Below are 23,612 nucleotides of genomic sequence, written 5' to 3' on the forward strand. Positions count from 1 at the left end.
CATTTCTAGAGTCTGTTGAAATATCCAACGCTGTGATATTTTTCAGCCTGCATTCCCACTGGAAAACATCAGTGGGAACTGGTACCTGCTTTAGAATGGTGCATGTGCTGCCAGCAATGGTACGGTCCTCTGCACTTCCTGTTGTTCTCAGGACTGTGGTGCTCTCTTTACTCCCTCATCCTTGCCCACATGGGCATTTGTGTTTGAATTATCTTTCTTTTATTTTTTTTTTTTTCCCAGCACTAAACTTAATACTTGGCACGTTGTAGCATATCACTTCATGATTGTTTATTAAGTAAAGAATCACAAGATCCCTTTTGCCTTCAAGATTAAATCTGTAGCAGTACTATCTTGATGTCTTTTATACTAAGTGAAGACATTAACCATATTAGTGTATAATACCAACAGTGACCTTTCTGCAAATTACAGATAACTTGACCTTATATTTCACCATAAAGTGGAAGTGGTTTGAGTGGAGACAAATAGATTTGAGATCTACCCCTTTACCACGTAAAGACATTACCTATAATTAAGGGCTGTGTGGTTAATTACAGCCTAATGAAGAATCACTCATGCTAATGTTTTGATTTCCCAATATCCTTTGAGACAAGCCTCTATTACAGTTAAAATCCTGAAAAGTATTTTTATATTAAGAAACTCATTCATCATATTAGTAAAATGTTCAAATTTTATTGTCCAGTTTATATTCATGTAATGTGTTCTTTAATCTCTTTATAAATGTGATAACCCATTTTCAGTTCTAAGTCTAAAATAATAGGAATTGAATGCTATTTTTTATCCATAAATCTTTGGTAGCATGGATAAATTTAAATTCTGAAAATCATTAACCAAAGCAGGCAACTCTGAGTTGACAAAGATACTACGATGGTCTCTAGTTCTGGGACCAGTTGTATCTGATTTACCGATGGCAATAATATTAATATATTAATGTTAACAGTTAAAACCATTTGCTGTGTGTGATGCACAATAGAAAGTACATGACCTGTGTCTCCTCACCTTGTCCTCCCCACAACACTGTATAAAGGTGGTTATCCTCGCTGAAGTGGAGAGAGCTTCAGTAGCTTGCCCCAGGTCATGATTATTAAGTGGTAAAGCTGAGATTCAAACTTAGGCTGACCAGTTCTTGTGTTCCTAACTCATACTGGAATCATACAGCCTCCATCCAAGCCTTTTCTTGAGACCGTTTAAATGAAGCAGTGGGTAAATTGGCCCCCATTTTATTCCATTCAATTGATATAATTACATTTCAGAAAACAAATCACTATAAAAAAAAAATTTCTGTCTTCCACCTCAGAGAACCTTTTCCAATAGGCCACCATGGTGATTCTTTAGGGGAGTTAGAGGAGGGAGCTAGGGGTGGGATGGTAGCTGTGGATAAACACATTCCCCACCCCTGTCCCCAAATGATGACTGCCTGGAACCCCCATGAAATTGAGGAGGTGGCAGAACGAAATTGGATTATATAGCTACAAATAGATTTCTCTTTTCTGAAAAGGCTTCTAAGTTGGTGGTCCTGAAATGCACACCTGTCCTACTAAGAACCACTGGTTTAAGTGAATCATCAAAAATTAATGAGATGTGAATTTGTCAAGAACCAGAACTTTCTAGGAACTGCCTTCTGAAAAAGCAGAGGAAAGGTGATATAGAAGATAGAAGCTGGTTTGCATACCTGGCACACTTTGGACACTCAGTAACTATTCTTTAGTAAGAACCAACTTTTACTGGGCACTGAACGTATGCCAGGCTTGAGGAAGTTCTCAACATATTAACTCATTTAACCCTCACCAGACCCCTGGGAAGAAGGTGGCTTAACTCTATTTTACTGATGAGGAAACTGAGGCACAGAGAGGTTAAGTGACACAGTGTAAGACGCATGGTCCATTTGCTTAACCAATAAGCTCTAAGTGTTGAGAAAATAGACAAAATAATAAGGAATGCGGTAAAATAAAAACTCACAAAGAACTCAGTCAGCAGAACAGAGCTAAACTCCTTCATCACACTTTACTTCTTCCTGGTAGAAATATAAAGATGAAGAAAAGAGTTAAGAAGAGACTGAATATTTTTTCAGGACATTAACAGAATATCAGATTTATACCTCAGAACAGTGATTTTTAAATGTTCAGTTGACCCCCTAGAGCGCTCAGGGGGCTCTTGATGCACATTTTAAGCTGAGAAATTCACCTGTTAGCAGACTTATATAGCAAAGGTTTGTCTAAGATATCCTTTGGGGAGAAAAAGTTCCACTCTACCTGAAAAAAATAAAACATTTTTTTTAAATAATGCCATAGATCAGCCTCCAGGCTCTAAAAAGAGATTTATCCTTACTTTTCAATAATGAAACTTGGGTATGACAATAACACGGTATGCAGTCATGGTCAGAATCATCCAAAACAATACAACATTTTGGTGTTGGGCAGTTTCCCATTAGAAAATCAATTTAACTTAAGGCAAGGAAGGGAGATGGGTATGGTCAATACCTAGGAGGGTGCTCCATGGCTCGTTAGATCAGATGATGCAGAAAGGACACATGCCACTTAGGGAAATTGTAAAAACCCAATTCTAGGCAATTTGGTTCAGCTGTAGATTGATAGGAAACAGCAGGGCATAAAGACTATAAGGTGGTTAGAGAGAGGGTGTGGGGGGGATGGGAGGAATAAATGCCTGTAGCCTGTGAGACCAAAAGGCAGGATTACAGGTGGTGAGAAACAGCAGTGAACCCTTTATAGTAAAGAGCAACCTTCATTTGTCCTGTTTTTAGCATTGGGCTTTTCCTTTACAATTCAAAAGTAAACAACAGTCAGGGTGTTTGGCAACAGTATCTTTAAGAAATTGGGAAAATGAGATAAACTTTCATATTTTAAAGACATGTTTAAAAATAGCATTTTTGTTAACAGAACAATAGGTCTTCTGTAAAAATATAACCCCTCAGTTATAACAATTTATTGCAATCTTGGCTGCCAACTTCTTTAGTATCTTTTCCAGAGATACTCCAGATAAGATTTTTGGGTTTATTTGTTAAATTCCCTCAACTATTGAATTTATGTTCATACCATTTTTATTTCGTTTGTGCATAGATGATACAGTCACATGGTTTAAAATCTTAAAAATCTGCCACTATACACAGTGAAAATTTCCCAAGATTCCTCTACCCAGACATCCAACTCACCTTTGCACAGGTTAGCAAGGTTATTAGTTTCTTGTGTTTCTTGTGAATCTTTTCAGGTTTAGTTTATGCATATATACTGATTTTGTCTGAATTTACCCAAGTGGTAAGAAGCACACATACTCTTAGGGCAGAGTTTGAAAGACAGATGAAAGCAAAGATGGGTTAGAGACACCTCCAAGAGGGTTGAAACTCACATCAAGCAGTTGAGAGCAGAGGGCAAAATGGATTCTCTAGAGCTTCTCTCCTGCCCTCTTCAGCGGGCCCCTTCCTGAAGCATTGTGTCATAGAGGAGAAGCTCAGTCCTTTGCATTCAGGAATAGTTGGGGAGGAAACTAAAGCTGTCTCTGACAAATTAAAAGTCATCAGCCCTCTGACAGGACAGTAAAGGCTGGAGGGGATTGGGCTGGGGGGCAGCTGGGACAGTGAAGAGAGAGGAACCTTGTAAACGTTTCTGATAGGAAGATGACCATTCACATCAGAATCATGACCGAACAATGGGAGCTTCTGACTCCAGGTGAGCAACTTCAGAAAAAATTAGATTCACTCCAACCTGAGGGAAACAAAGTCATGACGAACAGTTAAAGGTTAAGGAATAATATACTCCATATTTGTTTCCCAAACTATTTATCCTAGTCAAATGTAATCTGTAAGGTACAATGAGAAACCAATGTCTAAATTATGTATTCTGCTTAAATGTTGTCTTTAATATGTGTATATATATATATATATATATATATATATATATATATATATATATGTATTTTTTTTTTTTTATAAAGCTATATGATTGTACAAAGCAAATAACAGGTAGCCATGTCTACTGCCTAGCTAAGCACAGGCTCTAGGCAGCTCTAGTCCATTTCAGTCAACTGACACTTACGGAATCCAGGCACCATGTTGATGCCGGAGAAACAGTGTGAACAAGGCTTGGAGGAGGGAGACAGAATGACTGCTTACAGCAGACTGTCGTAAGCACAGCAATAAGGATGCAAATGCATCCTGGTTGCTCATCCTAGGGCAGGTTTGGCTACGCTAAGAAGGTAACAGCTTCCAAAGTGTTAGTCTTACACATCCAAACCCACGAAAGTGATAACAGATGTCACCCAAATAAGGAACTATTTTTAAAATCTGTGCAATTTTTTTTTTTTTTTTCAAATGACTCATCATAGAGCTGACAACTGAGTCTGTCCCTACCAGTTTGGAATGTCAGAGAGGAATGAGCTTTCTCTTTGGAGCAATGAACATTTTTGAAAATAGATAACGGTAGTGGTAGCATGACATTGTGAAAGTAATTAATGCCACTGAATTGTACACTTAAAAATGGTCAAAAGAGCAAATTTTATGTTGTGTATATTTAACTACAACAAAAAAATATTCCAGTGATAGTGATAGTTTTTTTCTTGGGAGGGTAATATTTTTAATTCCTTCATTAGCATTTAGTTAGCCATATTAAATATATTCCCCAGTTTTTTGTTGTTTTTACATTTTGTTGATCTAAGAAGTCCAGAAGTTTATAGGCTACTTCATCTACACACCAGAGAGAAAGTAACCAACACCAAGACTGATTACTTTGCACAGTCCACAATTTATTTTTAAAAGACAAACTTTGATCTGTATCACCTTCTCTTTTTTTCTGTCACCTCTATTTTTCTGGTAAGCAACAGCAAAACAAAAAACAACAACAAAAAAAACATGACTTTTTTTTTAATAGAACTAAGCATATAGGTAATAGGCCAATATCATATTTCCAAATTTTTTTCAGCCACTAATTGTTTTTTCCTATCGTTTAAATGACTTCATCTAACTTACATAGCAGTACAAATATCAGATGGTTGGTCATGCCATTGCTTTCATAATTTGTTGAAACTAAATGATGTCCTCTGGATTTCACAGCAGAATTTGTGAAATAATAACAAGGCCCTGCTGTTTCCCCTGGAGACAATTGTGGTCTTTGAAGGACATCAAATCTTTCAAGTCACTGTCATTGGCATTCACTAACAGAGATAGAAAATTTCTGTAAGTTACAAATTGAACCTTTAAAAAATTCAGACCCCCCCCCAAAATGAGCACATGTATGCTGCCTAGTTTTATTTATTCTTTCCATTTAAAAGAAAAAAAAAAGGAAAACAAGCAATACTCATTCTGATGATCAATGTTTAGTCTTAACTTTTGCATTTACTGCCTGTTGATCCAACAGTTTTGATTTAAACATTAATTTCAAATCGATCCAGGTGTTTGCATGCAATGAAGAGTTTCAAGACTCACTCCAGGCAAGACTATACAAAGTTTGTTATCAGCACTCTCCATTCCCTTTCCTGCTCTTTGTGCCCACCTTCTCCCCTCTCCAGCTTAATATGTGTCCTGGCTGATCCTGATCATGACCACCTGCCACAGTGAGCCTGATATGAATGTTAAGCTCAAGGGTCTCATGGCATAGACCTTCACTCAAGCAGCTAAACCCACGTAGAGCCTCCAATGGAACCCAGAGCTCCTGACTCACTGGCCAGTGTTCATGCTACATCTTACCTATTCTGCAACAGGCCACTCCTGCCATCAATGCTCAGTGCTCTATAATCTGGAGTATGAATCTTCTAAAAACAAGCAGACTAACAGAATACTTTGTTCTCAAGGCCATGTTGGGGGTTTAGGTTAATGAACATTAAAGGTCCTCAGTCATTCCATGTTACATGTTACACATCTTAGGGTTCTTTGAATTTCAGCCAATGACTTTTGGCACCTATTGCCTCAATACCCTAGCCACCAAAATAATAAGAACGGCATAAACTTACACATTCTGGCAGGCTTGTTAGAAAAAGTATTTTGTGGGAAGCCAGTGGACATTTAGTGTCTGCTCAATTCTCAATATTATATCACATAAGTCATCATCTACTCACAATGCTGAAGTAAAAGTAAACGGTACTTAAAAAAATCAGACGCTTATACTTCTAAAATACAACAAGATGTTTAACAGTTAACCACAGGAAAAAAATTAGGAGTCTCAGTCCTTTGTACAAGAGTTTTAATCTTTGCTTTAACTCTTCAATTTATAAAACACTCAGACCTGGTATTCATTCTGGAATACCTTATGATTATGCTAAACCACACAATAATTTCCAAGTTTCCTATATAACATAGGTGGCATTTTATATATTTTTTCACTCCACATGGTTCAAAACTTTGTTAGTGAAACTCTGGAAGGTTAATATGCCAAAACTATGTCCAGTATCAGGTAGTAGCATATTTGAGAAATACGGTGGAAAATCTCCACAGTCGGAAGGGTTAGCAGTGAGTGGACACTTACATTAGGTCAGCCATTATTTTAAGTGCTTTGTGTGTCTATTAGGTCTATTACATTTAGTAGCTATTACTGCCCCTAATTCACATATAAGAAAATTGGGATTTAGAGGTTACGCAACTTCAAGGCCCTAAAGCCAGTAAATGGTGAGGTTAGAACAATGTCTCTATCACATTAAAGCCCTTGTTCCTATAAATACTGTAACCATCACAGTGCATTTGGACATTAGTTTTGACTTTAAAAAGCTTGAAATAATAATAATGAAACTGCAACCTCTTGTAGTTCTGTGTCATGTCTAAACTCAGGACTGGCATGGGAAGGCCCAGCTCCCAAGTATTGTCCCAGGGATCTGGGTAGGAGATGTTTCCTATGGCCTTCAGGTATAACTGAGCAAAAACTCAGTCAACAGCACCTTTTCCTTTTCCCTGAAAAAGACACTAGAGAGATTTAGGTAGAACTTGGATGCAGTCATTGAGCATATTGTAGGGGAAATTATGTAGGGTGGAATTGGATAGATTTACTTTTCATTTCTTCCCATTCTATGCCCCTAAATAAGAAGATAAAAAGTAGAATCTAAAGAAAAAGTTGAATGAGTTGGATTTGTGATTCATTTTAATTAAGCCACTATCCTCTTTTTTTTTTTTTTTTTTAATCTATTCAAAGTGGGGGCATTGATGGCTTTGTTAAACTTTTCAGTTTCTGAGGACTGGGGCTGACTTATACATGAAATTATGTTTCTCTTCCAATATTACATAATTCTGATTGCTGTATGATAAAAATAGAACCGCTATATTTTCGGACACTTTTTATTTTAAAATCTGACTCCTACATATGCCATTAAATCAATTTTCAGATCTGTCTGGCGGTGAGTGGCTATTCTTCTTGATGACTTGTGTGTCTTAAATGATTCAGGGCCAAGGTTTATTTAGTACCTACCTGCCTAAGGCAGGAAGGGCTGCATGAAAGGTGGCTTTGGCAGCCTTTGAAAGCTGTGTATGGATGACAAGGTGCTTGTGTCCGAGAGTTCTTATGTCACTTTCTCATTTTCAAATCTTGCGCATCCTTAAGAAACCTTGTCAAGGTCAAAAGCACAATGAGCTAACCAGGGGAAACCCCAGAGAAAGCCAAGATCTGAAAATAACATCTGTCTCTCTAGAGAATGGCAGTCCTGCTGACTTGGCAAGCTTGGAATACTGCGGTGCTTTCTGGAAGGCTATAAAGTCCTTGGAGGAGGGAGGAGGACAACAAAAGGGCAAGGAAAGGAAAGGTGGAAGTGATAAGATAACTGTAAAATAATATATAGCAGGAAGCAAAGAGAGAGGAAGTAGAAGGAGATTTAAGGGAATTAGTCTTACACATCCAAACCCACGAAAGTGATAACAGGTGTCACCCAAATAAGGAACTATTTTTAAAATCTGTGCAATTTTTTTTTTTTTTCAAATGACTCATCATAGAGCTGACAACTGAGTCTGTCCCTACCAGTTTGGAATGTCAGAGAGGAATGAGCTTTCTCTTTGGAGCAATGAACATTTTTGAAAATAGATAACGGTAGTGGTAGCATGACATTGTGAAAGTAATTAATGCCACTGAATTGTACACTTAAAAATGGTCAAAAGAGCAAATTTTATGTTGTGTATATTTAACTACAACAAAAAAATATTCCAGTGATAGTGATAGTTTTTTTCTTGGGAGGGTAATATTTTTAATTCCTTCATTAGCATTTAGTTAGCCATATTAAATACATTCCCCAGTTTTTTGTTGTTTTTACATTTTGTTGATCTAGGAAGTCCAGAAGTTTATAGGCTACTTCATCTACACACCAGAGAGAAAGTAACCAACACCAAGACTGATTACTTTGCACAGTCCACAATTTATTTTTAAAAGACAAACTTTGATCTGTATCACCTTCTCTTTTTTTCTGTCACCTCTATTTTTCTGGTAAGCAACAGCAAAACAAAAAACAACAACAAAAAAACATGACTTTTTTTTTAATAGAACTAAGCATATAGGTAATAGGCCAATATCATATTTCCAAATTTTTTTCAGCCACTAATTGTTTTTTCCTATCGTTTAAATGACTTCATCTAACTTACATAGCAGTACAAATATCAGATGGTTGGTCATGCCATTGCTTTCATAATTTGTTGAAACTAAATGATGTCCTCTGGATTTCACAGCAGAATTTGTGAAATAATAACAAGGCCCTGCTGTTTCCCCTGGAGACAATTGTGGTCTTTGAAGGACATCAAATCTTTCAAGTCACTGTCATTGGCATTCACTAACAGAGATAGAAAATTTCTGTAAGTTACAAATTGAACCTTTAAAAAATTCAGACCGCCCCCCAAAATGAGCACATGTATGCTGCCTAGTTTTATTTATTCTTTCCATTTAAAAGAAAAAAAAAAGGAAAACAAGCAATACTCATTCTGATGATCAATGTTTAGTCTTAACTTTTGCATTTACTGCCTGTTGATCCAACAGTTTTGATTTAAACATTAATTTCAAATCGATCCAGGTGTTTGCATGCAATGAAGAGTTTCAAGACTCACTCCAGGCAAGACTATACAAAGTTTGTTATCAGCACTCTCCATTCCCTTTCCTGCTCTTTGTGCCCACCTTCTCCCCTCTCCAGCTTAATATGTGTCCTGGCTGATCCTGATCATGACCACCTGCCACAGTGAGCCTGCTATGAATGTTAAGCTCAAGGGTCTCATGGCATAGACCTTCACTCAAGCAGCTAAACCCAGGTAGAGCCTCCAATGGAACCCAGAGCTCCTGACTCACTGGCCAGTGTTCATGCTACATCTTACCTATTCTGCAACAGGCCACTCCTGCCATCAATGCTCAGTGCTCTATAATCTGGAGTATGAATCTTCTAAAAACAAGCAGACTAACAGAATACTTTGTTCTCAAGGCCATGTTGGGGGTTTAGGTTAATGAACATTAAAGGTCCTCAGTCATTCCATGTTACATGTTACACATCTTAGGGTTCTTTGAATTTCAGCCAATGACTTTTGGCACCTATTGCCTCAATACCCTAGCCACCAAAATAATAAGAACGGCATAAACTTACACATTCTGGCAGGCTTGTTAGAAAAAGTATTTTGTGGGAAGCCAGTGGACATTTAGTGTCTGCTCAATTCTCAATATTATATCACATAAGTCATCATCTACTCACAATGCTGAAGTAAAAGTAAATGGTACTTAAAAAATCAGACGCTTATACTTCTAAAATACAACAAGATGTTTAACAGTTAACCACAGGAAAAAAATTAGGAGTCTCAGTCCTTTGTACAAGAGTTTTAATCTTTGCTTTAACTCTTCAATTTATAAAACACTCAGACCTGGTATTCATTCTGGAATACCTTATGATTATGCTAAACCACACAATAATTTCCAAGTTTCCTATATAACATAGGTGGCATTTTATATATTTTTTCACTCCACATGGTTCAAAACTTTGTTAGTGAAACTCTGGAAGGTTAATATGCCAAAACTATGTCCAGTATCAGGTAGTAGCATATTTGAGAAATACGGTGGAAAATCTCCACAGTCGGAAGGGTTAGCAGTGAGTGGACACTTACATTAGGTCAGCCATTATTTTAAGTGCTTTGTGTGTCTATTAGGTCTATTACATTTAGTAGCTATTACTGCCCCTAATTCACATATAAGAAAATTGGGATTTAGAGGTTACGCAACTTCAAGGCCCTAAAGCCAGTAAATGGTGAGGTTAGAACAATGTCTCTATCACATTAAAGCCCTTGTTCCTATAAATACTGTAACCATCACAGTGCATTTGGACATTAGTTTTGACTTTAAAAAGCTTGAAATAATAATAATGAAACTGCAACCTCTTGTAGTTCTGTGTCATGTCTAAACTCAGGACTGGCATGGGAAGGCCCAGCTCCCAAGTATTGTCCCAGGGATCTGGGTAGGAGATGTTTCCTATGGCCTTCAGGTATAACTGAGCAAAAACTCAGTCAACAGCACCTTTTCCTTTTTCCCTGAAAAAAGACACTAGAGAGATTTAGGTAGAACTTGGATGCAGTCATTGAGCATATTGTAGGGGAAATTATGTAGGGTGGAATTGGATAGATTTACTTTTCATTTCTTCCCATTCTATGCCCCTAAATAAGAAGATAAAAAGTAGAATCTAAAGAAAAAGTTGAATGAGTTGGATTTGTGATTCATTTTAATTAAGCCACTATCCTCTTTTTTTTTTTTTTTTAATCTATTCAAAGTGGGGGCATTGATGGCTTTGTTAAACTTTTCAGTTTCTGAGGACTGGGGCTGACTTATACATGAAATTATGTTTCTCTTCCAATATTACATAATTCTGATTGCTGTATGATAAAAATAGAACCGCTATATTTTCGGACACTTTTTATTTTAAAATCTGACTCCTACATATGCCATTAAATCTGTCTGGCGGTGAGTGGCTATTCTTCTTGATGACTTGTGTGTCTTAAATGATTCAGGGCCAAGGTTTATTTAGTACCTACCTGCCTAAGGCAGGAAGGGCTGCATGAAAGGTGGCTTTGGCAGCCTTTGAAAGCTGTGTATGGATGACAAGGTGCTTGTGTCCGAGAGTTCTTATGTCACTTTCTCATTTTCAAATCTTGCGCATCCTTAAGAAACCTTGTCAAGGTCAAAAGCACAATGAGCTAACCAGGGGAAACCCCAGAGAAAGCCAAGATCTGAAAATAACATCTGTCTCTCTAGAGAATGGCAGTCCTGCTGACTTGGCAAGCTTGGAATACTGCGGTGCTTTCTGGAAGGCTATAAAGTCCTTGGAGGAGGGAGGAGGACAACAAAAGGGCAAGGAAAGGAAAGGTGGAAGTGATAAGATAACTGTAAAATAATATATAGCAGGAAGCAAAGAGAGAGGAAGTAGAAGGAGATTTAAGGGAATAAAGAAATAATTATCTGGTTAATCAGAAAATAACTTTGGATACACTTTTAACATTCAATTTTGAGGATTATATTGGAAAATCTGGAGGGTTTTTTTTAAAGCATCGTCTAAAAATACCTTTCTGATATCTAGCCTTTGTATAAAAGTAAAATATATGTTTCTTAAAATGTTCCAGAATGGCCTTTTAATCACAGGTGTATATTTCAATAGAGGCCATAAATGTGAAGATATTTTAAGTTATTTGCCCAAAAGAGTATAATTAAAGTTAATCATATTGTTTTATTCTTTCTCAATAAATATAATACAGATTTATTATATTAGAAAGTCCATCTAGGAAGGGAGAAATTTACCTACCTTGAAATTTTTTGGTTTATATTGATGAAATATTCATGGTACTCTTGTCACTTTTCTTGGACATATTTCTTCATTTTTGATATTTAAATGTAAAAAATAAAATAAAATTTATTATAACATCATCAAACTTCAGATGACTATGATGTCTTATTCTAATATTTCTTAATAATTATAATGCACACCATTCCTTTTTTCAGTGGCTTTAAAGACATGGCTACTTTATAGATTCCCTCTAGGTATTACAGGTATATTTTCAGGTCGTTCAAAAGAGATTAATGTCCAACAATGCAGAAGAGCCTATCACCCAATGCTACTGTTTGTCATATATTCTGTAAAAGTAGCATATTCATTATATTAAAAAGTTTAAAAGAATATTAATAGCTATTTTTTGTTTTTTAATTACAGCAGAAAATGGCCCCCATCTACTCGTGGAAGCAGAACAAGCCAAGGTGTTTTCCCACAGAGGTGGCAATGTTACACTGCCATGTAAATTTTATCGAGACCCTACAGCATTTGGCTCAGGAACCCACAAAATTCGAATTAAGTGGACCAAACTAACTTCAGATTACCTCAAGGAAGTGGACGTTTTTGTTTCCATGGGATACCACAAGAAAGCCTATGGCGGCTACCAGGGTAGAGTGTTTCTGAAGGGAGGCAGTGATAATGATGCTTCTCTGGTGATCACAGACCTCACCCTGGAGGATTATGGGAGATATAAGTGTGAGGTGATTGAAGGATTAGAAGATGATACTGCTGTGGTAGCATTAGATTTACAAGGTGAGTATCTATAAATCATGTCGAACTTAGAAATGATAATCATTGGTCTTTCATTGCATGACGGGAAATGTCTAGTGGTTACCATAGTGATGGTGTGAGAAGCCAAAAGTCCGTGCATAGCATGTTTCTCTATTCTTTTGTATTTTGTAGTCTGTCTATGATTCCAGCTTTCATATTTGAAATGTACAGATAATGGTTAAATGCAAAATTGAAGCAATTTGCAAGTAGGAGAAATGTGCAGTGGAACTGAATTAATAATATTCAGAAACTGCTCTTTATGCTATTCAAAATTTAAATCTCATTACATGGTTACTGAGAAATTCAGAATGGATGCTTTTTTTTATTATACTTCTAAAATTATCTCAGTTTCAAAATAATGGCAAGTTTTGGAAAGGACATCTGCTAACTGAAATACATGTAATTGTATTCTGTAAACTAACCACGAAAACTGAATTTAACAAAAAAGGAACCTCCAGATTTATTTAAATATTCTTGTAAAGAAGCAATTGTTTTTAATGGTCTATATAGTCTCTGAGACATTGAATACTAAATGGTCAAGGCATTGGGGAGGGATTTTATTTCTTATATGTGTAATACATTCAGTAGCTTCAAGAACAAAAATGTATACACAGCTAAACAATAAAAAGTGTCCTTGCCATCCTGTGTCCCTTCAGCCCAAAGCCCACCCTCTATATGCCCCGCCAGGAGGGAAACTCCTCTCCTTAGGTTTTCATGTTTCTCAAAACATCTTACATTCATGAATGTCCGTGTTTCTTTATACTGAAGAATGAACTTTGGCTGCATTGATAGAATACTTTCCTTCTTTATGCACATCAACTATAGGTGTGTGTTTGCTGGAAATTCCTTTCACATCCTAGAACAGATTTGGGCCTTTGGAAAAATATGTTTGGTCTACTAGCACATCACTGAATATTTAACCTTCTGAATCCCATAGAATCCCATCACATGTATGGAGATTTATAAATTACACGATGTCATAAGGTGCATTTTTGTGACCTTCTCATCTCTTAGTTACAGTTCTTGATTCCTGATCGCATGCCACCTTGTGCTTTCAGTTTTTATTGATTCAAATTAATATCTATGAACATTGGTGAAAATGAGGCCGAATGCATAAACACATAGTCTGAGAACTTTCAGAAATAGAAAAATAATTTCAGATATGTTCACAGCACCACCAGGTACTATGAGAGTCCCTGAAGAAGGTAAAATTAGGCTGTATGGTATCTGCCTTTTTATTACTAAAAAGATTTACTTTATGGAGTTATTGAAATTTAGTTTTTATATGTACCATGGTATGAAAACCTTTCCTATGTCTAATAAATTGATATTTGCCAACAACTACGATGAATTAGACTGTGTAATTATAAATCTTAAAGAATGTTTTCAAAACACATTTTAACTAAACTACTCACATCATTTGATATTATTCTTTTCCATATGATGCATCATCCTTATTAATCCCCTTTGTAGTGAGGCATACCAGCACTTCCTAGAAAAGTAAAGAGCTTTTTATTATATTTGGACATGTAAGCATGAAATAATTATACTTGAAAAATATCTATATACCCGTCTTTCTCACCCATGAAAGTTTAACTTTTCTTTTTTTTTGTAATGCTGGATGAAAGCAATCACCATTGCTCCATAACTCAGCTGTAGGAATTGCACATTTTTCCACAGAGCCAAGAAAGTTTCTGCAGTCATAGTCTTTGATATTAATTAATGTTAACTAGCTGGAAGAAAATAAGTAAATAAATAAAACACTAACAAACATGTAGTTCCAGAAATATCCCTGCTTTCTTGTTAAAAACATCTGATTGTTAAAATGAAGCTTTTAAAACTTTGGCTAAGACATAGAAATTGGCCTTAATGTACTTGGAATGTATTCTTTTCAGCATCATCAAACAGTAACTAAATTTTATGTAAATCTTTAAGTTAATATAACTATAAGGTGACCATTTATTCTTACAATTGAAAAATAGTAAAATTTTAATATAGGATTTCACTTTAACTTTAAGAAATGGTTGCATGAAATTATGTTAAATTTGAAAGGAACTCTAAAAAAATACATTACACTCGATATAGAATGAAATCAGTCATATTTCAGTAACATTCAGTGATTAATCAGGGACAAATTACTAATGACAACATTTTCCTAACGCCCACGAGAGTCCACCAAATCTAGGTTGCAGTGAATTTTAACCTGAAAGACAGTCTTGGTCTTTAAAATTATTATAAATTAAAATATTCTACATTGTCCACTGTGACCATCTTGAGCCATTTGGGAAATGGAATTCAACCCAAATGGTTTCCTTCTCTCTCCACATTGAGATACTTTGAGATTTTCTATCACTTGAGTTTTAGCTGCCAAGGAAATCTCTACTGTATAAATTAAATACTTTCCCTTTCAGCGACATTCCTGGGGTTGCTGAGGAAAGAGGATGAAAGGCACGAGAGGACAGGGTAAACTGTAGCTAGCAGTTCCCTCCCAGCACTGACTGGTTTCTTAGCTGGATGCCTGGGCAGAGCTCTTAGATAGAGCCATCTCCAGGCTTCCCTGCCATCATCACTGCAGGAGGCAGCGGCAACCCAGAGAGTCTTTTCCTCCTTCCTTTTGGCTCCGATTCAGCTTACAGATCCCTCAGCCAGGAACCTGAGAAGGCAGGATGAGATCAGGAAACCTTCCTGGATCTCTGCCCATAGTGGACAGTGCCAGCTGGACTGCCCTAGAGGGACAAACGTGTTCTGCAGAAGCCTTCGGTGGACGCAACTTGATTTAGGCTATTGAAATGTCTTTTTGTAGAGTCTTCCAGGACAACTTAAAAAAGAAAACATTTCCTGTGTACTGGTTACACTATTAGTAAATTGTACATTCACTTTGAATAGAGTCTGCAGGCTCATAAAAATAGCACATGTGATATAATTCACCAAATTATTGTGTCAGTGGGACAAGTGTTTATATTCCACATGCTAAAATATTAATCATTTCTAATTACATTCTAAAAAATCCCTGGTAAGGCTTTGAATAATCACTCTAAATTAATTGTCTTTTAGCAACTATGGGAGGAGACATTTTGACACCGTGTTCATTCCTAAAGTTTAGGAAATGGCACAACGTGCTTTCTAATGTCATCCTCATCCCTTAAAGAGATTGTGCAGAAGGCTCTGAGACAGCTCAATAACCTCCCATGATTATTTGACCAAAAAGAATGCTTTTGGAAAACGAATGCACTTTCCCAGGCAAAGTCAAGTGCCGAATCACACCATTTTACATTTCCTAAGGGTTTTGCCCTTTCAAATATTTAACTTAATTCTTTGGAATTAACTTAATCAATAGATGTCTATTCTGTACCTACCATGTATAGGACAAGCTTCGGAAAGGATTTTGTTTTGCTTTTCACTTCTATCTGCAATAAAAACGTTTTTAAAAGGTTAGTTTCAGTTTGTAATATATGAATATGGAAGCTGAAAAACAATATTGGAAAAATTTAAATGAAAGTCCTTGTTTTAGTTGCATTGTTCAAGAACAGAAAAAAATAAATAAAAAGATTAAGTAAAAATTGAACTAGATAAGATAGCCATGATGCTTTTTATGCAGGTGTACCTCGCAGTAAAGAATTGTCTTATTAAAATGAAATAAGACTGCTTAATTAGGTTTTTGTTAGATATGCAAAGGATTCACTCTTGGTTTTCTTTGCATTAGAAGCCTTCTAAGTGAAAGTTACTTATCCGAAAGTTTTTAGGAGTACCTGTAAAAGGAGGTATATATCTACATTTGAATAATTTAACAGTTGTTTACACATGTAAAAGATTATATAAAACTAATTACATAAGACTAATTACTAAGAAAAAAAAAATTGCAAATTTTGATAAATACCTTCTCTCCCAGCCCTATTTCTACATCCCCTACCACTCCTAATATTCAATAATGACTTTTTCCCAGGTAAAATGGGGCTTAATGGTAACCCATTTTAGGGTTAGTAACCAGTAGCAGATGATAAATTCTCAAGGAGGGCTATTTGGAAAATATAATCTGCACTGAATCATTTCAGAAAGGAGAATTTTAAGGGTCGAGTTGAATTCTCAGCAAAAGATGTAAATTACTGAAGTCATACCACATAGCCAATTGCAAAATGCTCAGATCTAAGAGGCTGTTTGAAGGGGAAAGGGACCATGAGAAGCCATTATAAGTTGACCAAAAACTACTACTTCATCTAATGAAGATTCTTTTATGTTTTTCACCAGTGAAGTGTGATTTGCTCATAGTTGTTACTTTTTGTGTCACTACCGATCTCATGCTTTCTCCTTTGTACAGGTGTGGTATTCCCTTACTTTCCACGACTGGGGCGCTACAATCTCAATTTCCACGAGGCACAGCAGGCTTGCCTGGACCAGGATGCTGTGATTGCCTCCTTCGACCAGCTGTATGATGCCTGGAGGGGAGGGCTGGACTGGTGCAATGCCGGCTGGCTCAGCGATGGCTCTGTGCAATACCCCATCACCAAACCAAGAGAGCCCTGCGGAGGCCAGAACACAGTGCCTGGTGTCAGGAACTATGGGTTTTGGGATAAAGATAAAAGCAGATATGATGTGTTCTGTTTTACATCTAACTTCAATGGTAAGATATTAACTGTTCTGCTTTCTTTCCTATGCCAAAGACCAATATGTTCTATGCCACTAGACTTGACTTTTAATTACATCTACTTAAAAAAGAAAGCTTTCACATATTGTTCCAGTTAGCAAAGACATAAAAATTTCTTTAATGTCATTTTTTAAATCTACATAAGTCAAGCAAAAGTGCATATTTCTACTATTCCTAGGTTTTATTGCAATTGTTATTATGAAATAGCTTAAACTGTGATGTTGTCTGGGATTTATTTCTTATTGCCAAAGATGATGCTGCCACTGTATGTCCTCCCTAGGCTATAGATCTCCCAACTGGCATAGAGGTGGCTTCTGTGTCACATTCTCTTTCTCTAAATTACAATGTCAATATATTCATAGATGATCAGCAAAGCTCAAGATAGAGTTTTGCAAGAAAAATAAGTAGAAATAACATTGGTGGTAAAAGCAGAAGAAAAGAGATCCAAGTTGCCTCAATGTTGATGACTGATTTGTTGCATTCAACATAAGTCCCGACCCTACCTTCTTCCATTCAGAACAAGCACATAATTTGTGGGGCCTAGTACAAAATGCAAATGTAGACTCCTTGTTCAAAACTTACTGAGAATTTTAAGATGGTGACAGCAGGGCATTAAACCAATCATGGGATTTTGTGTACTGCACACGTTGCACATACATGAAGCAAACCCTGGCCCCATCACTTTTTATTTCAGTTCCCTGGTGACATGCTTTGGAAAAAATAGCGAGGGATCAGGGATCAACAAACTTTCTGTAAAGGGCCAGATAGTAACTAGTTTTGGTTTTGTGGACCATATGGTCTCTGTTGCAACTACTCAATTAATGTAGCTTTGTAAGTAGTACCACAAAAGCAGCCATAGACAATATTAAATGCATGGGTGTGGCTATGTTCTGATAATACTTCATTTGACTCATGTGCTGTAGTTTGCCAACCTTTGGGATAGATGATAGAATTAACCCTCTAGCTGATGTTCCAAAGGCTTCTACCCTTTCTCCAAATCACATCATCTTAGTCTAGAAACAACTGGCAAGCATTAATTTATACTTCAGTAATCTATATTTAATGAAGTGCAGGGGGATATCACATTACAATGTGTCATCAGACAAGACATTATATATTACTTAAAAATGAAAGTCTGAGAAAATCTTCAGTCACTTCAGTATCATTTCAGTCAGTTGATACAATATTTTATACATTTTATGCATATTTAATATATATTGAAGGGATCTCAGTAATTAACACTATCCAATAAGTGGACTTTCTCATGGGTGGGGGGGAAGTTAGGTATCAGGGCTTTCACAGAAGAAAATTGAAAAAAAAAAAATCATCCTTTTTGCTAGTGAGTGAACAGACTATGTTCACATTGTGAGCCTGTATTATTTATGGCAAGTGACTTCCTGTATTTTTTGCATTTTCATACTGTAGTCTTTTAATAAGAATAATGTCTTATTGATACCTGTAATGAAAAGGACTTGAGAGCTTTTGATGTTTTTTAAATGGACTTTTTATGTCAGGAATGTTTTTTGATCCTTTCACATTCAAATTTTGCCTCTCCAGAAACTTGTGCTGGGGTTCAGTCTTGCTACAGCTAGAATTTAAATAGCTCTTGGCTTTTAACATGGAATTCTGTCTTCCCTGGTGCACAGAAGGGCCCTTTTAGTCACTAATTAGCTAACAGAAATTGCATCTGTCATTTCCCTTTTTCTTTTTTAAAGCTATAAAAGAGCATGTCTGAACACGTATTACCCGGCAAGAAAAAGGAAAAAAGAAAAAAACAAGAAATTTAAGGGAGAGCCACCTAGGGGCACTACATTTGATTGAAGAGCCTATGTTCCCAAAACTTTGCAGACATTGCTCTATATCCCGCTTCATTGAAAAACACTTCCGTTTTGGGCTCTTTCCATACCTATGTGGCTCAGTCACAGACAAGCCTATTGACTTTCTCTCCTTCTCTCCCGCAGGCCGTTTTTACTACCTGATCCACCCCACTAAGCTGACCTATGATGAAGCGGTGCAAGCTTGTCTCAATGATGGTGCTCAGATTGCAAAAGTGGGCCAGATATTCGCTGCTTGGAAACTTCTGGGATATGACCGCTGTGATGCGGGCTGGTTGGCGGATGGCAGTGTCCGCTACCCTATCTCTAGGCCAAGAAGGCGCTGCAGTCCCACTGAGGCTGCGGTGCGCTTCGTGGGTTTCCCAGATAAAAAGCATAAGCTGTATGGTGTCTACTGCTTCAGAGCATACAACTGAGCGTGCCCTCTAGAGCACGTCCGGTTTAAAGTCATTGAGAACATGTGAAAGGTTTTTTTCAGTACGAACTCATGCAAGTTACCAAAACTGTGATAACCGTTTTTTACTTACTGTAAAGAGTCATTTTCATAAAGATCAATTCATTAATTTGTTTTTGTAAAGCTATCATTCAATATATATTTTAAATTAATATAATTTTAAGGGAAGTGCTACATAAGGAGCCTTTAAAGCCAAACTGTTTAGGCTACATCATCCCAACGAAGTATCCTTTCATGAACGGGGCATGCAATAGTTTGAGGATTGCTAGGATTAAATTAAGGGAAGTAAAGCTACTCAGAGCAGCAGCTTCCACAAGCACAAATTTTACACATTTGTACAATTTTGAAATGCACTACAGCAAACAAATTAGAACAACAGATTTGAAATACAGGCTTCTTTACGTAAACAGATTCTGAGAGATTGCACAAAACTCAGTTTCACAAGAAAATAATCTACTCTTTTCTAAAAGTTAATATTTCAAGTCGCCAATAGAATATTTTACTCTTTAAAATCCTGCCTTTTTGACCAAAAAAAAAAAAAAAAATTTCATATGGACTCCAATGCATAGTAACAAGCACAGTTAAAACTCCTTAATAACCCCATTTATATGAAGTATGAAATGTAAATAAGCAGATAATATTTAACCAATGAGAGACTCTTACCTTCTAATTAAAATTACACATGTTTAAAAAGAATTGTTTTATCTTTGGAGTAGCTTTACTGAATTATATTTAAATTCTAAGGGTCATTTGCTAAGCTGCATTTAGCATCTACTCAGGGCAGTTATATAGATAAACTGCTGGACAGAAAAATTGTAAAATTTAGCAGCTTGATTTTATGTTAGCCTACAAAATTGTATTGTCCTATAAAAATAACTTTAAACTATTTAATATTTCCTTCTTATTTACATTACATTGAAAAATTTAAATCATTAAAAAAAAATGAAGAACTACATACTTGCCTAACCAAGAAATAAAGTCCCAACTATCAAATTCTTATTTTTCCTATTTGTATATACACTAGAAAGCCCAACTGGTGCCTGTGTTTGGGGGAAAAAGTCAACAAAGTAGTTCTAAACCTTCCTCTATATGGAAAATGTGGTCAATGATGTCACTTTCTTTGCTGGACATCACTAGGCATAAAGGAAACACTGAAGCTGTCATCAAAGAGTTTACACTAAAATCTTCAGTAAGTGAAAAGGTGAGTCCAGCTTCAGAAAAACAACTTTTCACATTAGCAGCTTCAATCTTAAATAAACCTCTGTTTTCCTATATTTTTATGACTCTTGAGACCCCACAGGGACCAATATTTGTATTCAAATTACATTTCATGGTTTCCCATTGTTTCACAATAAGGTCTAATAAATGGGATTTAGTATAATAATCCAAGTATGACATAGCTGGTTTGCTTTCATGAATGTTTTTATGTAGCTTTTCCTCCCATGAACATGAGTAAATAAATCTGTTTCCTGAATTGATTGTGGTTGCATTTAAAGCTCTGTAATAATTCTAATAAATTTACTTTCTAAATGTAGAGTTACATGTGTGGAAAGTATAGAACAAATTGGAAGCTGATGAAACCATAACTATATTCATACATTATCTAGACAAAATATTGTAAATAAAAGTAGATCGCTTCTTTTATCAAAAGCATATCTGGAAATTTTTAGATGCTTTAATATTAAAAGATGACAATGTATGCATGCACATTTTTACATTAGGTTAGATATGCAAATTATACAAAAATATAAATCCAAAGAGATTGTGAGATTTAATTCCAACACTGTTGATACAAATAGAACTCAAACTTTTAAATTAAAAACACCTGAATGGTCTAGAGTAAGATGAATATATTATTTAAAGAGGGGACTATCTCCAAAAGAGTGACTCTTAACACCTCAAATATGGGGGTTAGCTCATTGGAGGAAGCCCATACTTGAACAATTATTACCCACGTTACAAGAATTTTATTGGAAATGCAAGTGGGAACAAATTTCTTTTGAAGCAGATGTATAATTTTCAGTTATTGCTACAGAACTCTACCTTTATAATGTTAAGTATAGTAGCATTTCTTAACTTTTGAATACTTACTAGTATAGGAATTGGTGCTGATCAAAATCTCTGGACTGACTGTTAGCTGATTAAAATCTATACTGATTGCACACCATTTTTCCATGCTTGTAAAAAAAAAAAAAAAAAAAAAAGAAACAAAAAAAAAATGAATACTGCCAGGCAGAATTTTTATGTTCCCCTAAAGGATGATAATCCTGACACCCCTTTGGACTTCTACTTGAATAAGGATTTTTTTAATGTTATCATTTTGCCATTTTTCCACCAAATGTCTATTTTCTTACTTCATTCCCCAAAATATCTCACTGAGGATGTCAGAAAAATAAAAGGTTTACTAACAGAAAGTCAGCACAATTCTGGCTAATTCAGAAATTGCTCCTCAGATTTGGGTTTCAAGAGTATCAGAGGGGTAAGATGGGAGTCTAGGTTAAGAAATCTTATTTTGACTATTTTGTCCATAATTATTTAACACTTGTGGCACATATAAGGAACAAAATTTATCTGCAAGTTTCACCAAGAAACCTACATTTGAAAACACAAACAATAAGAAGAAATGATTCATATAAAAAGAATAGGAATGGAAACAAATTTATCACATTAACACTGGACGCCATCTTTTAATGACTGCTGCCATATTTTATCACAGTAATTTTTAGTCAAATATGGTATTTGTAAATTTAAACTTTCTCTCATAGAAAGGGGGCCGGTACCTGATAAAGTTTTATTTTATGCAGTAATATAGTTGCTTATTATTGTGGCAATTAGAAGTAGACTCAAAGGAGATTCCAATTTGGTTGCTGGCAGCCATACTGGGTTTCTTGATTTCAGTGCTCCAAAGAATATGGTGGTCTCATGGTGTAGCTGACCACTAAGAATGGGAGGATTAAAAAGGAATTACTATCAATTTTCAGCATAGAATGCATTGAGAATGATCCATGGATAACTGACAGTTTTGTTGAGAAGTTAACTGTATCATAGCTCGCTACTGCCAGAGCAGCAATGATGTACAACAAAAGAAATAAAACATACAAAAAGTCATTAAGCCACATAATTATAAGAAAATCAGTATTTAAATGCATTTAATACCTACTGAGTACAAGTCTGAGGAAAAGAACCAATCTGTATTACAAAAAAATATATATATATATGTTTTCATTTTCTGTAAGACACAATGAACTGGTAAACATTAAAAGTCAATTTTGTGTTACTGCAGTATCTTTTGATTCTTCTGAGTTGTATAACCTTAGCTATTTTTTCTTTGTGTCAAACTCTATAAATACATCATTTCAAGAAAAGACATTTAACCATTCTTATTGAGGTACATTTAAGTTCAAATTGTAAACACATACCAATTTCCATTTCCCGGGATTTTTGCAAAGTTAAGGATAAAAAGGAATATATCTATGGTGTTACTACATCAGCAAAAGTGGCATCCCCAAATCCATTGGCTTTTTTCTCTCTTTATATGATTCAAAGCATAATTTATTTTACTAATCAAATTAGCAATCCCAGAAATCCATGGTGTCAGTGATGAGACTAAAATACTTGAGATACTTTATGACTTCAATTATTAGTACTGAATTAAAAGGAAGATTTTTGTTTCCATAATAAAATCATCACATTCCAATCATTTTTCAGTATTTCCATTCCTTCCATGAATTTTCAACGTAGAAAATAGTCTCTGGATTTTCTTAGTACATAGAAATGGATTCTTGGGTGCAAGAATCTATTGCTGGTGCAGTGAATTGAACACAAACACACTCAAAGCAGTTTGAGTCTTTGACATTCAAACAGAAAAGTACACTTAAAATTTTCCCTGTACTTCTTTGGAATACATTGAACAACCTTGGAGAGAAAGTCCAAGGATAATATGGAATTAAAGCATCTCATTTTAGTGTTTAAATTCTCACACAGATGAAAGATATCATGTTTACTTTTCCAGCAAATGTATTGTATTACTACAACCTGCTCATATACAAAACAAGCTTGTTACTAATACTGAAAAGTCCCAAGAAGTTTCAGAATGCCTAATTAAAAACAAGTTAAACTGTTGAGATATGATGTCCAA

The 23,612-nt window shown here is 35.7% G+C and overlaps 1 protein-coding gene across 3 annotated transcripts in view; it reads left to right on the plus strand.

Annotated features, from left to right (window-relative positions):
• The window catches only part of HAPLN1 (hyaluronan and proteoglycan link protein 1), a 70,996-nt gene extending 48,240 nt beyond the window's left edge, over nt 1-22,756 (plus strand). For all 3 annotated transcript variants that reach the window (XM_019746357.2, XM_019746358.2, XM_074328761.1), the window contains exons 3-5: nt 12,154-12,525; nt 16,859-17,161; nt 19,147-22,756. In XM_019746357.2, the coding sequence (XP_019601916.1) occupies nt 12,154-12,525; nt 16,859-17,161; nt 19,147-19,436 (965 nt within the window). In that variant the 3' untranslated portion in view covers nt 19,437-22,756. The remainder of the gene's footprint in view (nt 1-12,153; nt 12,526-16,858; nt 17,162-19,146) is intronic.
• Nucleotides 22,757-23,612: the final 856 nt, after the last annotated feature.

This window comes from Rhinolophus sinicus, linkage group LG03, assembly GCF_036562045.2.
Source record: "Rhinolophus sinicus isolate RSC01 linkage group LG03, ASM3656204v1, whole genome shotgun sequence".
Lineage (NCBI taxonomy): Eukaryota > Metazoa > Chordata > Mammalia > Chiroptera > Rhinolophidae > Rhinolophus > Rhinolophus sinicus.